Source organism: Pezoporus occidentalis, unplaced genomic scaffold, assembly GCF_034315485.1.
Source record: "Pezoporus occidentalis ecotype Australia unplaced genomic scaffold, CSIRO_AGI_Poc_V1 ctg18, whole genome shotgun sequence".
Classification (NCBI taxonomy): domain Eukaryota; kingdom Metazoa; phylum Chordata; class Aves; order Psittaciformes; family Psittacidae; genus Pezoporus; species Pezoporus occidentalis.
Genome location: NW_026913640.1, coordinates 3,975,243 through 3,990,653, shown reverse-complemented (window position 1 = coordinate 3,990,653; position 15,411 = coordinate 3,975,243). Strand labels below are relative to the sequence as shown.

The following is a 15,411-nucleotide window of genomic DNA, read 5'->3' as shown; positions in this document are numbered from 1 at the left end:
TGATAACTTCTGAGAGATCAGAAAGAATGATCAAGTTGTACTGTTATTTTTCTAAAATTAGAGGGTTTAAGACTGTACATCTGTTTCTTTCAGAAACACAAAATATTTAAAAAAAAAACAAATTATGTAATGAAAGAAGTACATACTCCTATTTTTAAAAGTGGATATTGTCACTAGAAGAATTACTTTAATGTTAGGAGCTGAAGTATGTCTGTTTAAAGTCTGAAAGAAAAACTTATGTTGAGACAAGGAATGAAAGCCCATCTCTTCAAATTTCATTACAGCTAAAAATTATTTTATGTATATATATATTTATTTTTTTTTAACTAATAGTAGTTAACTGCACACTTGTTTCTGACTATTAGAACATAAGTAGATTAAACAGATCTCCAGTCTTGTCAAGGTGTTCACATTTGAAAACAAAAGTGATGTTTATGGTACCAGTTTTAAGCATATGTAGAAATGATCTGATTTTACATTTGTTTGAGTAAATAAGAACTACTTTATTAACATTTTTTTTCTCTAATGTCTTCTCTTTTAGACTGCTTGCTTCTTGCTGAGAGAAAGTGTTTGCAATCGAATATCAAGGAAAATAAATTTGGCACTTGTACTTTAAAAATGGATATAATGGATAACTCATCTGGTAATTCCTTCAGTGACAGGTTGAAGCAACAGGACCTGAGAGACTTAAGGGAAAATGCAAGAGAAGGTCAACCTGCTACATCATTAAAAAGCTTAGATATATCTAATACATGGAAAGAAGACATAATAAATTCTTTAAATAGTGAAATAACTTCAAATATAAAACGTAAAGTTCTAGCTTCAGCATGCCTAATGGCAAGAAAGCATTCCAAATTGTTCCCTAAAGGCTGTTGCTCAGAGAAAGGCAAGAAAGATAAGTACATGGGTGCTACTGTGAACAGTGGAGGTTCTGTACCTTGGAGCCCGAAAGAAGAACTTGCATGGTCTTCCCCCAAGCATAATGAACACTTGGTTGATGCGCATCATGCCACTACATCTGTGACAGACAGTAGTTTCAATAATACTTTGAGTCAGATCGACATTGGCATAAATGGAGTCAGTAGTGATTGTTGTAATAAAGTATCAACTGATAAAAGGCTTGCTACAGACCAGTGGTCAGTAGCTGGCTGTAGAGAAGCACTTGAACCTCTGGGAGTAAACTGCTCAGAAAGTCATAGTACTGGATTAAAACAAGAGGAGAAAACAGATGCAGCTGCCTCCTCAAAAGTTAGAGTCAACAATGAAAAGCCAAAGTGGACTGAAAACAGTGAAATCCCTCAAGCAGCTGATTTCACTAATGTAGCTGTGGAGATCGCTAAAGAATCCATAGATTGTGTAGATGATAATTCTTTCAATGAAGGGATTTCTGAAGAAGATAAACAAGTAGTGCCTATGTATTCCAATAAAAAGCCAATTACGAACCTAAAGTATAAAGGGAAATCATCAGGAAGTCTTAATGCATGCAGTTTGAATCTGGGCTTTGGTGGCTTTCAGACTGCTTCCAATAAGCAGATTAAGTTCTCTGAAGTCAGTATAGCAAAAGGCAGAATGCTGTTTAAAGATATTGAAAATGAATGCTTTGAAGCCTGTTCTACGGAAAGAGTCAGAAACTTTTCAAATCAAGATAAAAAGGAGAGTATGTTTTTCTCAGATTCAGAAAGCAGCTTGGCTGGTAGTTTATCTGATTCTCTAGATTCACAGACAAATTTTCTTAAGCCCAGACATACACAGTTTACTCCACACAAAACTGGCTTCTGTAAAAGCTTTCCTAGAAGCCCACAGTACTTGCAAGAAACGAATCAAACCTTGACAGCAAGCCAAGAAGCTGAAATTGCTGAACTTTCTAGTATCCTGGAAGAAACAGGTAGTCAGTTTGAATTTACACAGTTTAGAAAGCAAAGTAGCGTGATACAAAGTCATGCCTTTCAACAGTTTGGAACTGTAGAAACATGTGGAAGAAAAAATGTGGAAAATAATTCAGAAAAAAGGAAACATGCTGGGTTTTGTAGCACTTTAAAAACTGAGAATCAGGTGAAACCTGGTAAGTATTGCATGAAGCAGGAAGACACAAATGAAGACTCTGATGTCATGGAATACAAAAAAGAAAATGCAGTGGTTTTTCATGAAAATGGCAAAAAGGTTACTTTTGCTAATTTAGACAGAAATGAAAGTGGACTACCTAATGAGAGCTTTCCAGTAGCTAAAGGGGACAGCTTTTCTCATTGTGTAGGCTTTAGTTCAGCTGCAGGAAAAAAAATAGATATTTCTAAGGCAGCTTTGAACAGATCTGCAGAGCTCTTCAGGGACTTGGATGATGATAACTATTTGTTTAAATCTTCTAAATCTAGTACTAGATGTCACCATTTAAATAGTCATATGTCTTCTAACTGTAATTTTGTCAGATGCCTGGCAAAAGATAATGAAGGAAAAATGGTTTGCGTTTCAGATTTCAAAAGCATAGATGCTATTTCCCATCCAGGTTCTGTTTCCCACCATGCACAGAAAAAAAATGAAAATATTAGTGCACTGTTTAAGGAAAATGCAGAAAATCAGACAAAAAGATCAATAAAGTATAATGAAAATGCTAGTTTCAGCAGTACTAGTGCTATCATCAGCGGTGTATCATTCATTAAAAACTATAACCAGAATCATAAAACTTCCAAGCAATTTTTGAATCAAGGAGATCGCCAGGTTGAAAGCAATCAAGAAGACCCATTAGATGTAACATGTGTAGGAGATGCTATTACAGGTGCAGAAGAACAAAGTTTAAGTATAGCAAATGAAATTAAAAACCTGTCTCCTAATCAGAAAGGAGAAGACAGAAAGGAAAATGAATGCTCGTCACCAAAATGTCAAAGTCCAGCTGGTAGTGATAAATCCATTTCTGTTGCAGCTTTGGATCATTCTCTACACTTGATCAATATACAACGTGCAGAAAGAGATGTAAATGTTCTGGACAAATCTCATAAATTAAAGGCAAATCATAAAAATATGGAAGAAGACGCCACCCATGATAAGATCCTGTTAGAGAATGAAAGTGGAATAAAAGTAGGTTCTTACCATCATCAAATACCTGCTGATCAAGAGGTAGATGTTGAAAAAAATGAAGTGAACAGGAGTTATCTGACTGGATTTCATACTGCTAGTGGCAAAAAAATAACAGTTGCTGACGGGTTTTTAGCTAAAGCTGAACAGTTTTTTGCAGAAAATGTTGATGTAAGAAAGGAACATAATGACTATTTTAAAAACCCCTTGAAGAAAAGGAAATGTGGTAAAAACTGTGTCAAAGACTGGGATTTATGTGTTGAAAGCACTGTTCAATGTGACCCAGATAAACTTAATAAAAAGCTTGTTCCTGAAGAACCTGGAAATAAATTTAAGCAGGCAGTAGAGAGCAGTCCCATTAAACAGGCTGTGCTTCTTGATACTGTTAAAGTAGATACTTCTTTCAAGCTGGGTGAAAGAAGTTTGCTAACTTCATATACATGTGAAAAAGCTGATGTCCGTCCTGAAAAGTCAGAATTGGAATTGCTTCCTGGACAGGAGGGGGGTGCTTTAATTAGAACTTGTTCATCTGAAGATGAAAAACTGTTTGGAGAGAGAGAGATGGAATACTCACCCAAAAAGAGGGATGATTCAGAAAACATGCATGATTCCCCTGTGCACTCTGCTGCATCTCTGAATTTAACGAAGATATCAAATGATCTCGAAGATAATTCTGTGCCTGGAGATACAAAAGATACTTTGTTTGCTGAGGATAGAAACAGTATATCTGATCAATCCCTCCTCTTAACTTCGAAAAGTAACTGCTCTCATTTGAACTGTGACAGTACAGAATTTGACTTAGAACATTTAAATGAACTTTGTGCTGATACACATGGCTTCCTGAACAGCACAGTTAATGCTTATCAAAGCCAGTCACTAGTCAGTCTTCCTGAAGATGAAACTAATTTAGCTGAGTTAAAAGAAATGGCACCTAGTGTTGAGAATCAGAGGGGTGATCTGAAACAAATTGTGTTTAGTACAGCAAAAGGTAAAGCAGTTCCTATTTCAGAAAGTGCATTAGCAAGAGTCAGAGAAATATTTCTAGACGACTACAGTGAATCTGTGAAATATGAGACTAACTTAAGAACCAATCAAACAAAAATTGCTGGAAATACATCTGCCATCATTCATGCTGAATGCCTGAATTCCTTTAAGTTTTTAAATGCTGCAGGAACTGAAGAGATTAATTCGTCCACATCTCATTTTATTAAAGTAAATGCAAGTGCTACTGAAAGTCATTACCAGGATATAAACACATCTGCAGATGCAAAGCCTGTTTCAAATTCTCAGATGCGAAGCTTTGAACACAATAGTAAGCTTCTAGGGCACTTGCCTATTCCAGATAAGCAGATAAAGGAGTCAGATTCTTCTACAAGTACTCGTGGGTTTTTCAGTACAGCAAGTGGTAAGCCTGTACAACTATCAGAAGAGTCGCTCAGGAAAGCCCGGCAGCTCTTTTCTGAAATGGAAGGGAATCAGTCATCTCATGTACAAGAAGCATTTTTAGTTGAGGAAGGTGTTGAAAAGTCTGAAATGCACCCTGAAGTAGTTCGTAGGAAAATGCAGCTACTGTTACCAAGAGGGGAAGAAATTGCCAGCACTGAACTGATTTCAGGTCCTGCTTTTGGGTTCAGCACTGTAAGTGGAAAGCAGGTAAAAGTCTCTAAAAATGCCTATCAAAAAACAAAGGCAATTTTTAAAGAATGTGATGACTTTTTGAGCAGTGGGCCTTGCATTACAGATCAACTCAGTTCAATTAAAGAGAGTGGTCAACATGTGGAATCTGTAACTGATAAAGTGATCTCAGAATCCAAAATTGAAAAAAGCTGCAATGAAGACTTTGATGTAGAAAGTATCTACCTTGAGGAAATGAAGTCTTTTCCAGGTACTCACCATGTCAAAATGCCCGAGTATGTACCACATAGTAAGAAAAACAAGCAGTTAACATTTAAAAATAACTTTCAGCAAGAGGAGACTAGAGCTTTTGGAAAAGGTCAGCTGAACCTGGGGATGAAAACGGAGTCTGAAGCAGTTTCATGCAGTGTTACTGCTAAAGCAGAAAGGAATATTAATCTTCTCCAGACTCCAAATAGTTACTTGGAAATGGAGGCTGTAGAAAGTGCAAGAGCTTTTATGGAAGACGATCTTTCCAGTTCTGGAGCACAAATTAATGCTGCACAGTCCTTCAGTGGCCTACTGGATAAAAATGTTAAGACCTTTGGGAAGAGGTACTTCGAAGAAAACTCACTCGGTAGGTCTTTGTCTTATATATTTATTTATTTATTTTATTTAGTGTGAGGTGTCCCTACCCATTGCAGGGGGTTAGAACTAGGTGATCTTAAGGTCCTTTCCAACCCTAACTATTCTATGATTCTGTATGTTCAACTCCATGTTTCTGCACAGCAGGTTGTTTGAGGGTGGTTTTTAATTGTCACATTTATTTTTAGGTCATACAGAAGTTGAAGTTCTTTCTCCAGTGTCAATGACAAAAATTATTCCTGTTGCAGGCAGAGTTTATCCACTTGCTGCAGCTCATCCACTCTTTAGAGCCTTAAATGCACAGTGCAAGCTGAATTTGTGATTAGTATTTGAAGGTGTGCAGGTTTTGCTGGTTTATCATAAAGAAATGGAAGAAAACTACTGCTCCTTTTCTCTCTGAACAGACTTCCTTTTTTTTTCTTTACACAAATCTAGTGGTTTTTCATTGCAAAATGAGCAGCAGTATTTCTATTGTCACCTTTTTATGCCTTGTAGGTAAGGAAATGGTTTCACTTGTATCACGATTGCCAGTCTGATACGAAAAATAGGTGTTGATCTAAAAGCACAGTTTACCATCTAAAAGTGATCTGTCTCAGGGCTGAAGTGTTGGTACTCAATGCTTGCACAGTCACCCAGACCTGTTCAGGGACCTGGGCTGGCTGCAGACTCCTTATGCAATCGTAGATTGCACCAGAGTTGATGCCCAGCTACACCAGTTCAGGTATGAAGGTTGGGCAGGCCAGTGTGGCAAAGTGGGCAGGCATGAAAAGGCAGATAGGTCTCAGCCCAACTTGTAACAGCTGTGCCACAGTTGAACCATATCCTTAGTTACAGCTTCTGTAAAAGATGTGTTACATAATTTTTTAGAATTCTGGATGGGCTCTAAGTACTTAAAGTATAAAAAAGGTGCAGGTGAACTGTGCTGCTGGAGTCCACTGCAGTGGACTTTGAGGCAGATTGTGCTGAATATGTTTGATAACTTAAGGCTCACAAATTTTGATTTGGATGGAGCAGACTTACCACAAAAGATTCTGCAAGGGACTTCATTATATGAAGTCTTGAAATCATTCTCAGTAACACATACACAGTATCTGTACACTGTACAGAAGAAGCTTTTGCACATTACAGTGAAGTAGCTCGGTGCTCGAAAAGGCTGTTTAATAGAGACATGATCTGAAAACTTGCTACTTCTGTTTGCTCTGAGTTCTTTAATGTTTTATTTAGCAATTATAATTAAGCTATACAGTATTGATAAGAAACTGAACTTAAGAGGAGCATCACTTTTAACAAAATCTGTGGTTTCATTCTAGGAGAACCTCCAATTAAAAGGCAGCTACTGCTTGAGTTTAACAAAACACGGAATTCCCCTAGATCTTTGAAAGCTTCAAAAAGCACCCCTGATGGTAACTTCAGTCTTCTTGTGTTCTAAGCAGTAATCTGGTGCTGGTTGTCCTTAGAATTCTTCAATTTCCAGTAAACTTATGTGTAATAAGATTGCTTAACTGCTGCTTTTATCAGTATAGTCATGGAAATCCAGGGAAGCTGCTGTGGTGATGTCTCTGCTGAATTGAAAATCACATGATTAATGGTATGCCTTCTTGTGTAGAATGTAAATATATTACAGTATACTCCTTCTGCAAGAACTCTGGTTTACAGCTCAGTAGGAGTTTATCCAGTTTCTCCTAAATCTGTTCCATCCTAAATCTCACAAATTCTAGTCTCAGAAGGCAGAATATATTTTATTGATCTGTAATTGCTCAGTTAAAAACTGTATCTACAAGAAAATGAGAAGTTATTGGTAATTTCATCATATAATAATTTGTGAATAATATATTTATTGGTTTACTCTGTTACAGATGCTTTTAATATTTTAAACAAGTACAAGTAATATGGAGGTTTATGAAATCAAGTGAAATCAAGGTTTTAAAGTTTGAGTTGATGCTTTATGTGAAGCTACTTAGTGATTAGGGTATTTGGATAATATGATTTTAGCTACAGGCTTTGGTTATGGGATATGCTGGGATAAGCTTTAAGGAGCTTGTTCTTTCTAAGCACTGCATGCTGTCACCTAGAATTCAGTAGCAGGATTCATCAAATATATTGGTTTAACCAGTATATTGGTTTCTGGATGCTGTTCTAAATCTGTTCTAAACATAAACCCCTTGATCTAAAGTTTTAAATGGAATTAGTGTCTACCAGAGAATAATTTTATACCCTTCATATGTAAATATTATCCTACTCTGAAGCAGGATTGTTTATTCTTTGGAGCAACAACTGAAAACAATTCTGATCTCCAGTACAGTCTTGCCTCTGACTTCTAGAACATGTGACATCTTGTATCTATGACTTCTCATGTGAAACTTCCTCATTGCAGCCCAAGGATGTAGCACAAATGAGTTTAAATTTCAGGCAGACATGATTTAGTTATGTTGATAATTCCAAGGTAAACATGCCCTTCAGTGATTGAAGGAGGATTTTGTGAAAATGGGCACGAAATCTGTTGTAACTTTAAAAAAAAAATAAAAAGAGTTGCTAGAAGAATTGTAAATGGAATGGTAGCCTAACTGGAATTAAATAAATGATAAACATTTTCTTTTCGTGAGCCTAAAAACATCTTTCAGGCTCACAGATAGTAATTGTGGAAAGTTCAGCATTGAGTTCACTTATCCTTTATATCTATCTGCAACAAGTGAAGATGTTTTATACAAAGATTTTATTGTTGGGGGTGGGGAAGAACAAAGCAGTTAAAAAGGTTTCCAGAGTAGAATTATGTATTTATAACATTAATATAAAAAAAAATATTTGCTGTAAATATCCATGTAGTGTGCCGTTTCAGACTTTTTTTCTAATTATCTTACAGGCATTTTCAAAGACAGAAGAAAATTTATATACCATGTTCCTTTAAAACCCATAACTTGTCAGCCTTTTGGGTGAGAAATTTATAATATATTTTACAGTTCTTCTAATGCGATTTCTTAAACTTGGAAGCCCTCATATCCTTTTAAAAATATATGGCAATAATTTGCTACCCAACTTTATAAAACACATATAATCTTACTTCGACTAAACAAGTTACCATTACACATTGCTGCAGTAAACCAGTGAGATGCTAAACAAGTTTTACATTTGTATTTCTCTTTTCTCAATAGATAGACATTAACTATTTGGTTTTTAAAATGTCAAAGATAGATATTTTGTCATTCTATTGTACTGTTGAATGTTGTATTACTAAATTAAGACTATAAAAATCCTAACAAATAGTTTCTCAGGAAGCTGAAACCTGTGTGTTTCAATGTTTTCATCTTTGTAGGGCTACAAAAGAACGACAGGAAGTCAAGAATCCTACCCTTACTCTACCAGATCAGGACTTTAAAGGATTCAGATCTAAACCTGCCATTTTTCAGCACTGTGCAATAAGGCAGTGTTCAAATGGTACTTCAGTGCTTTCTACTCCATGTAAGGCCTCAACAAAAGAAAGTGAAGAAACAAGAAGATTGTACAAATCTGGCAAAACTGCTAAAACTTTTATTCCACCCTTCAAAACCAAGCTGACATTTTCAACAGGTGAACAGCACAGTAGCAAAAGGTGTGACTCACCAATCATGACTAAAGAGATGGAATTAAATCGGATCACAACTGAACACAATATTGCTGAACCTCAAGACCACCAGTCCTGCATCCAGCATGCAGCAGACACCGACCTAGAAAATGGCAATTTAGGTATTTTTTCAGATTTTGATCACTTAACTGTTATGAATAGTAACCATCAGAATTAAATCTTTAAGGGTTTTTCATACTTGGTCAGGCTTTTTTTTTTTTTTTTTTAAGTAAAAAGAAGCTTCTCTTTCAGCTTTTTTATTTGTGGTGGGGAGGTGGTGGTGGTGGTGGTTCAGGAAAATTAGGAACTAATTACTTTCCTAGTATTTTATATTGCTCTCCTAATAAATCATATGCAACTCTTTTCCAAAGTTAATTAAGAACATGAAAATTTGCTTTCAGACGGTGCTTCAGAAACAAACTGTCCTATGCTTCTTTTGATACTTGATTTTATAGTGTGACTGTGTATCTTTATATGTGTACTGTAAAAAAGAGTTAATTATTTTTTTTCTTTGCAGATCTGGTCAAGATGATGACAAATCTTTGTTGTGCCAGAGATCTGCAGGAAATAAGAATTAAAAAGAAATATAGGCAGCATATTAGCTCCCAGCCAGGCAGTCTTTATGTCATTAAAACATCTGCAAGAAACAGAATCTCTCTGAAAACTGCAGTAGAAGAGAAATCTCCCGGTTTCTATTCTGCTGAAGAGGTATATTGGTGTCTTTTTACTGTGTGTCTTTCCTGGAATTTGTTCCTTAAGACAAGCAAACAAACATTCAGTAGCTTTTAAATAGATACATTCTTCAGTTTTGAGATGAGTGTTTACAGTAACTGTTAGATCAGTTGCTACAGTATTTAAGCAGCTTTGCATATCCACAGTTTTAAAGACTTTTCCAAATAATAAAGGTCATAAATATGTCTCTTCAGTGTTATAATCAAACAAGAGAAGCATCAAACAAGGAAAAAAAATCTACCAATGATAGTTGCTGTTGACTTTTAACCCATATGAAGAGCTTTTTTTGAGATAAAGTTAAAATTTAAGCTTAGCTAGGTCTGTATCCAAAGACCTTTGCTTTTGGTACAGTGAAAGTACAAAACCTGTTGAATGTTTTTAAACACTTATAAAAGACATGCTGTTCTGCTAAAATAGTTGCTGGGAATTCCTACATTCTCCTCAGATTACATATGAAATTACATTTTTTTTATCTGAATTTATAATATTAGATATTCAGCTGAATTCTTACTTTTTTTGTAATTATTTTGTCTTTTTATTCTAATTTTTTGCAGCTTTACACATATGGTGTTTCAAAACATTGCATACAAGTTAACAGCACAAATGCAGAATCATTCCAGTTTCTCATCAAAGACTTCTTCAGTAAGGAGTATATATTAGCTGGAAATGGGATGCAGCTTGCTGATGGAGGATGGCTAATACCTACAGATGAGGGAAAAGCTGGAAAAAAGGAGTTTTACAGGTACTGCTACTTAGGAACTCGAGACAAGTATGCTCATTGTTAATTATCCCCTAGAATAAAATCCAACAGAGTGATCTTTTAAAGCCTCTGAATACTTTTACTGGGCATTTTTAGTACGTTTCTGTTAGTGTAAGTAAAGATATTGTAGGATTGTCAATTTACTGTGTAGACTAATGTTGGAGATCTTTGCTGACCATTAAAGGAAGCATACAAAGTCGATTTAGGAAATTTCTGGGAATTCTCCAACAGTGGAAATAGTCCAATTAAATAAAATATTACTATTTTCTGTTACCAATAAAATATTATTATTTTCTGTTAATTCAGGACTTTAACATTGCACGCACAATGCTGCCAAAGCATACGAGAACAAAACTCCAGTGTTCAGATAATAACCAGATCAGGTTAGGGGATGTAACCTTCCTCTTTTCACTCTAATAAATATTCCTTTGTTAATGTAGCCTATGTACGTACACTGAATACAGTGACAGGGAAAAATAGGCAAGTGAAAACTTAAGTGTGTTTCAGATTAATTTGTTAACAATTTATCTGCAGAGCTCTCTGTGACACTCCTGGTGTGGATCCCAAGCTAATAACAGAGGCCTGGGTTTACAATCACTATAGATGGATTGTATGGAAATTGGCAGCCATGGAAGTCTCTTTTCCACATGAATTTGCTAACAGATGTTTGACACCAGAAACAGTGCTGTTGCAGTTGAAATATAGGTATGTGTATAGCAGTGTATTTGGAATTACAATCTGTGATACTGTGTGCTTTCCAGATCATAATATTATAAACTAAGCACCTTTACCTTGCCTTTACTGTTTTATCAGAATGTTTGCATTGTTAAACTTATGCATAGCAGTATTAAAAATGTTATTTTCAAAACTCTACGTAACATTTGCTTCACTACAGTGGTACTTAATCATGTCAATTGATTAAGCTATAGTTTGCTGCAGTTGTTTTTAAGGAAAAACAATGTGATGGATTTTGTTTGCTTTAACAAAGCATCGTGAATTCTTTTTTGTAGGTATGATTTAGAAGTTGATAAAAGTAAACGATCAGCAATCAAAAAAATTACAGAAAGAGATGATGCAGCAGGTAAAACACTTGTACTGTGTATCTCTAAAATCATATCGCTAAACGCCGTTGTATCTCCTAGTGGTAGCAATAAGAATGTGGAAAGTAAAAAAGCAGCAGCAATAATTGAAGTTACTGATGGCTGGTATGGGATTAGAGCTCTTCTGGATCCACCTCTCAAAGCTTTCTTACATAGAAGAAGGCTGGCTGTTGGTCAGAAGATCATAGTGCATGGAGCAGAACTTGTTGGCTCTCAGAATGGATGTACACCACTGGAAGCCCCAGATTCTCTTATGTTAAAGGTAAAACAAAATATTAGTTCAGCTTGACTGGATGTGACCAAGAAATGTGATAGACGCTGTGTAATTGAGCCATGTTTTATAAGCAGAAAAAGCTTTCTCAGGACTTTATAAACACACAGTGTTTTCTTGAAGTTTAATAATCATATTTGTAAGACATGACACCAGGTAGCTGACACTACTCAATAGGATAGAAAGACAAGTTTAAAATATTAAATTGTGCCAATTTTTTCCTTCTCCTTTATTTGGCAACATGGAATTTGGGGGAAGAATGGGGGAGAAGAAACAGGTCATGAGAGGGTGAGCTTGAGCAAGGGTTTCTTTAACTTGTTTGAGGATGATTAAAGCGCTGGGTGAAGTTTCAGCATAAAACTTTTGCTCTTTTGGTATAGAACAGTGGCTTGCCTCATAGGTGCTCATTTCCTCGAGAATTTTAATTCATCAAATTTTTTGGTTCCTGTTTAAAATGCATTCTTCAGTGTGATATATTCAGGTGCAAAAATGAGATATTCTTAGCAAGGTCAATGTGAAAATAGTCTTCCCTCTAGTTATAATAAATTGGATATCTTTTTGACCTACTGGTGACAGTTTTTCAACATTTGACTTACTCAGATTTCGGCGAACAGCACTCGCTGTGCACGATGGCATGCAAAACTAGGATTTCACTCGGATCCCAGGCCTTTCCCTTTGCCTTTGTCATCACTTTACAGTGAGGGTGGTGCAGTGGGATGTATTGACGTAGTTGTTCAAAGAACTTACCCTATTCAGGTATGCTATTTTATTAATCTGACAGGTTTTATGAGGTAAAAATCATGTTAGTTAATTGCTATATTATTCCTCAAATCAGCCATTGTATGGAGAGCTAGAAAATTTGAGAGAAGATGCCGTTATGTGTAAAATAAACAGGAGTGGTTCCTGCTCTGTGTGTGTATTCAATATTTCAGGACTGGAGCATCCTGCTGTAAGAAGAATTTGAGTTTGTGCTCAGGATCTCTGGTTGGCTTTGCTTTCAGCTTCAGAAAGCCAGAAATAATTGAACTTCAGTTCTGTAATCTAAAAAGCACAGTGCTTGTTTTAAAGGAGAAAAAAATACTGACAATTTAAACTCCGAAGTAGTTCATATGCAGAGATTTTCAGTATGGTCAGACTTCACTCTAACTACTTGCTTTTATGACAATACCACCTACAAAAAGAAATATTTTTTTTAAATTAGTAATCAGTCCTCTTAATGTTAACAGTCTAATCAGGATACAACTTTCAGATTTTGTTAACTTAGCACATGTTAAACTTGGAATTTACACATAAGGGTTTTTTTGCTGTTTTCTTTCTAAAGTGTTATATTAACTGTTGATTTATGTAAAATGAATTCTGTAAAGGTAATAGCAATACTTGGTTTGGATCACTACATAATCATAAATAAATGTCATTAATGGAGGAAATTGCAGCACTTACTATGTGAACTGCGTGATAGGTAGAAAGGGGACTAATCTGTAACTACATCAATAGTAAATAGCTTCCAGGCTGGGGAGAAAAGTGGTGCTTTGTATCTCTTGATATCAAAGATTCATGTGCTGATGTTTTATTTGTTTGTTTGGGCTTTTTTAAGCACTGAGACTTGCTCAAACCTAACAAAAAAAATAGGAAGATGTGGGCTGTCTGTCTCCTTTTACTCAAGAGTCAAGGAGTATAGGAATCACAGTAACCCTAATTAAAGGTGTCAAACTGTGAATACTGCAGGAAATGCATGGTGTGCAGGGCCTATTTCAGCAATTCACTTCTTCATAAGGATTAGTCCTTCAGCCCTTTCTCATCCTGCTCTCACTGTGTTCTTGTGTTGCTTCTCTATGCTAAACCTGGAGCTCACCTAATCCTGTTGCTTAGCTAATTAAATTCATTAAACCAGGAGCAACTAACTCATAGTAATAATACAAAAAAAACAGCCAAACAAAGCTAGCCAGTGCTCATTGCAGGGAGTGTCGGACTAGATGGCCTTTAAAGGTCCCTTCCAACCCAAAGTATTCTATGATTCTATAAAAAAAAAAAAAAAAGCCCACAATGAGCTGCTGGTTTTTGAATTAACAAACTGAGTGTGGTCTGATGAGATCCAATATATGCTAAGTACAAAGGAGAAGATAGGACTGTGCAGCAAAGAGAAAGGTAAGGGATCACTTTCAGCAGCACTGACCTCTTTGTTTGGCTTACCTATTCCTTCAAAGTAGGCAAGGTTGTGAACAAGACTGGAGTCCTGTGGAACCATTTCAGGCAGAAAAAGTTTAAGACTATCTTGAGAAGAACATCATATTTCTTTTACAGCATATAACCTAGTGTGTTAGACAATACAGTTGATGTGGAAACGTAAATTGGGTAGAAGGTAGAATGCAGTTCTGGTGTATTTTTAAGCATTGAGTTTGATGGTTCATATCTTAATGTATCTGCCAGTGGGATCCAGCTATCTTCGAAATTACATCATTGATACCTATTAGTATAAGCTTTGGTTTCTTCAGCTGTCGAATCATGCAGTTTTGATTACTCATTCATTCTGTCTGTGTATCTTTAAAGTGAAGATTTACAAACTAATGCTGTGGGGTTTTGCCTTCTACCTATTACACTGAAAGAACTTACAACCTATTGCCTGTTCATTTTTTTAAAGCGTTTTTACTTAACAGTGAATATGAGAAGGAAGTTAAATGAAGTTAAAAATTTGAAAGTCTGGGTTTGTTTTTCTTTTTTTAATCTTCTTATTTCAGTGGATGGAAAAGACGTCAGCTGGTTCATATGTATTTCGTAACAGCCGAGCTGAAGAAAGGGAAGCTGCCAGGCATGCAGAGGGTCAACAAAAGAAACTGGAAGCTCTGTTTGCAAAAATCCAAGCAGAATATGAGAAGCATGAAGGTAAAGTTGTCATTATTTCAGAACATGTATCAAAACCACAAAAACTTCAGTGTTTACAGAAGAGTTTAAAGAAACTGGCAAAACTTATGTGGTGATAGAAAAGCAGAGATAGGGTTTTAGGTTGGTTTGGTGGTGGTGGTTTTGTGTTGTTTTAGGTTTTAGGTTTTTTACTTCCTACGTATCAAGACCTTTCAGTACAAAACAGTTATATACTTATTTGCTTGGCTTCTCAGCTCTCTGGAAAACTCTTCCTGAATGTGTTGGTAGCCAGGTTACTAAAAAATTAGCATTGAGATGATGCTTAGGGAAGTGCTACAAAATTGTAGAACTGTTAATTCCATTCTCTTCAAAGACCTGACACCATAATATTTCACCCAGAGGTGGACGCTGCTTAGAATGTATCTTAGTAGATCTGAACACTCAAGACTGAGCATCTTGCCTCACAAACATTGGGGGACTGTGAAGATACTGAGATTAGTGGAACCACTAAATGGGACAGGAACCCTGGTCACACAGAACATGGAGAAGGCTGAGGTACTGAACACCTTTTTCATCTCACCCTTTACAAGCAATGCCAGCCTTCAGCAATCCTAGGCCCTAGAAACCAGGGCAAAGTCCGGAAGAGGATCAAGTTAGAGAATGCTTACATAAACTGGAAATATGTAAGTCTGTTGGTGATGGGATGGACCCACAAGTACTGAAGGAGCTAGCTAATGTCATTGTGAGGCTGCTCTGATCATGGTGA

The 15,411-nt window shown here is 36.1% G+C and overlaps 1 protein-coding gene across 1 annotated transcript in view; it reads left to right on the top strand.

Moving 5' to 3' along the window:
* BRCA2 (BRCA2 DNA repair associated) overlaps positions 1-15,411 on the top strand; it is a 35,690-nt gene that overhangs the window by 12,442 nt on the left and 7,837 nt on the right. The window contains 10 exon segments of the mRNA XM_062615067.1: positions 542-5,317; positions 6,636-6,728; positions 8,186-8,255; positions 8,636-9,045; positions 9,441-9,631; positions 10,210-10,397; positions 10,950-11,120; positions 11,426-11,777; positions 12,387-12,542; positions 14,522-14,666. Of these exon segments, the coding sequence (XP_062471051.1) occupies positions 542-5,317; positions 6,636-6,728; positions 8,186-8,255; positions 8,636-9,045; positions 9,441-9,631; positions 10,210-10,397; positions 10,950-11,120; positions 11,426-11,777; positions 12,387-12,542; positions 14,522-14,666 (6,552 nt within the window).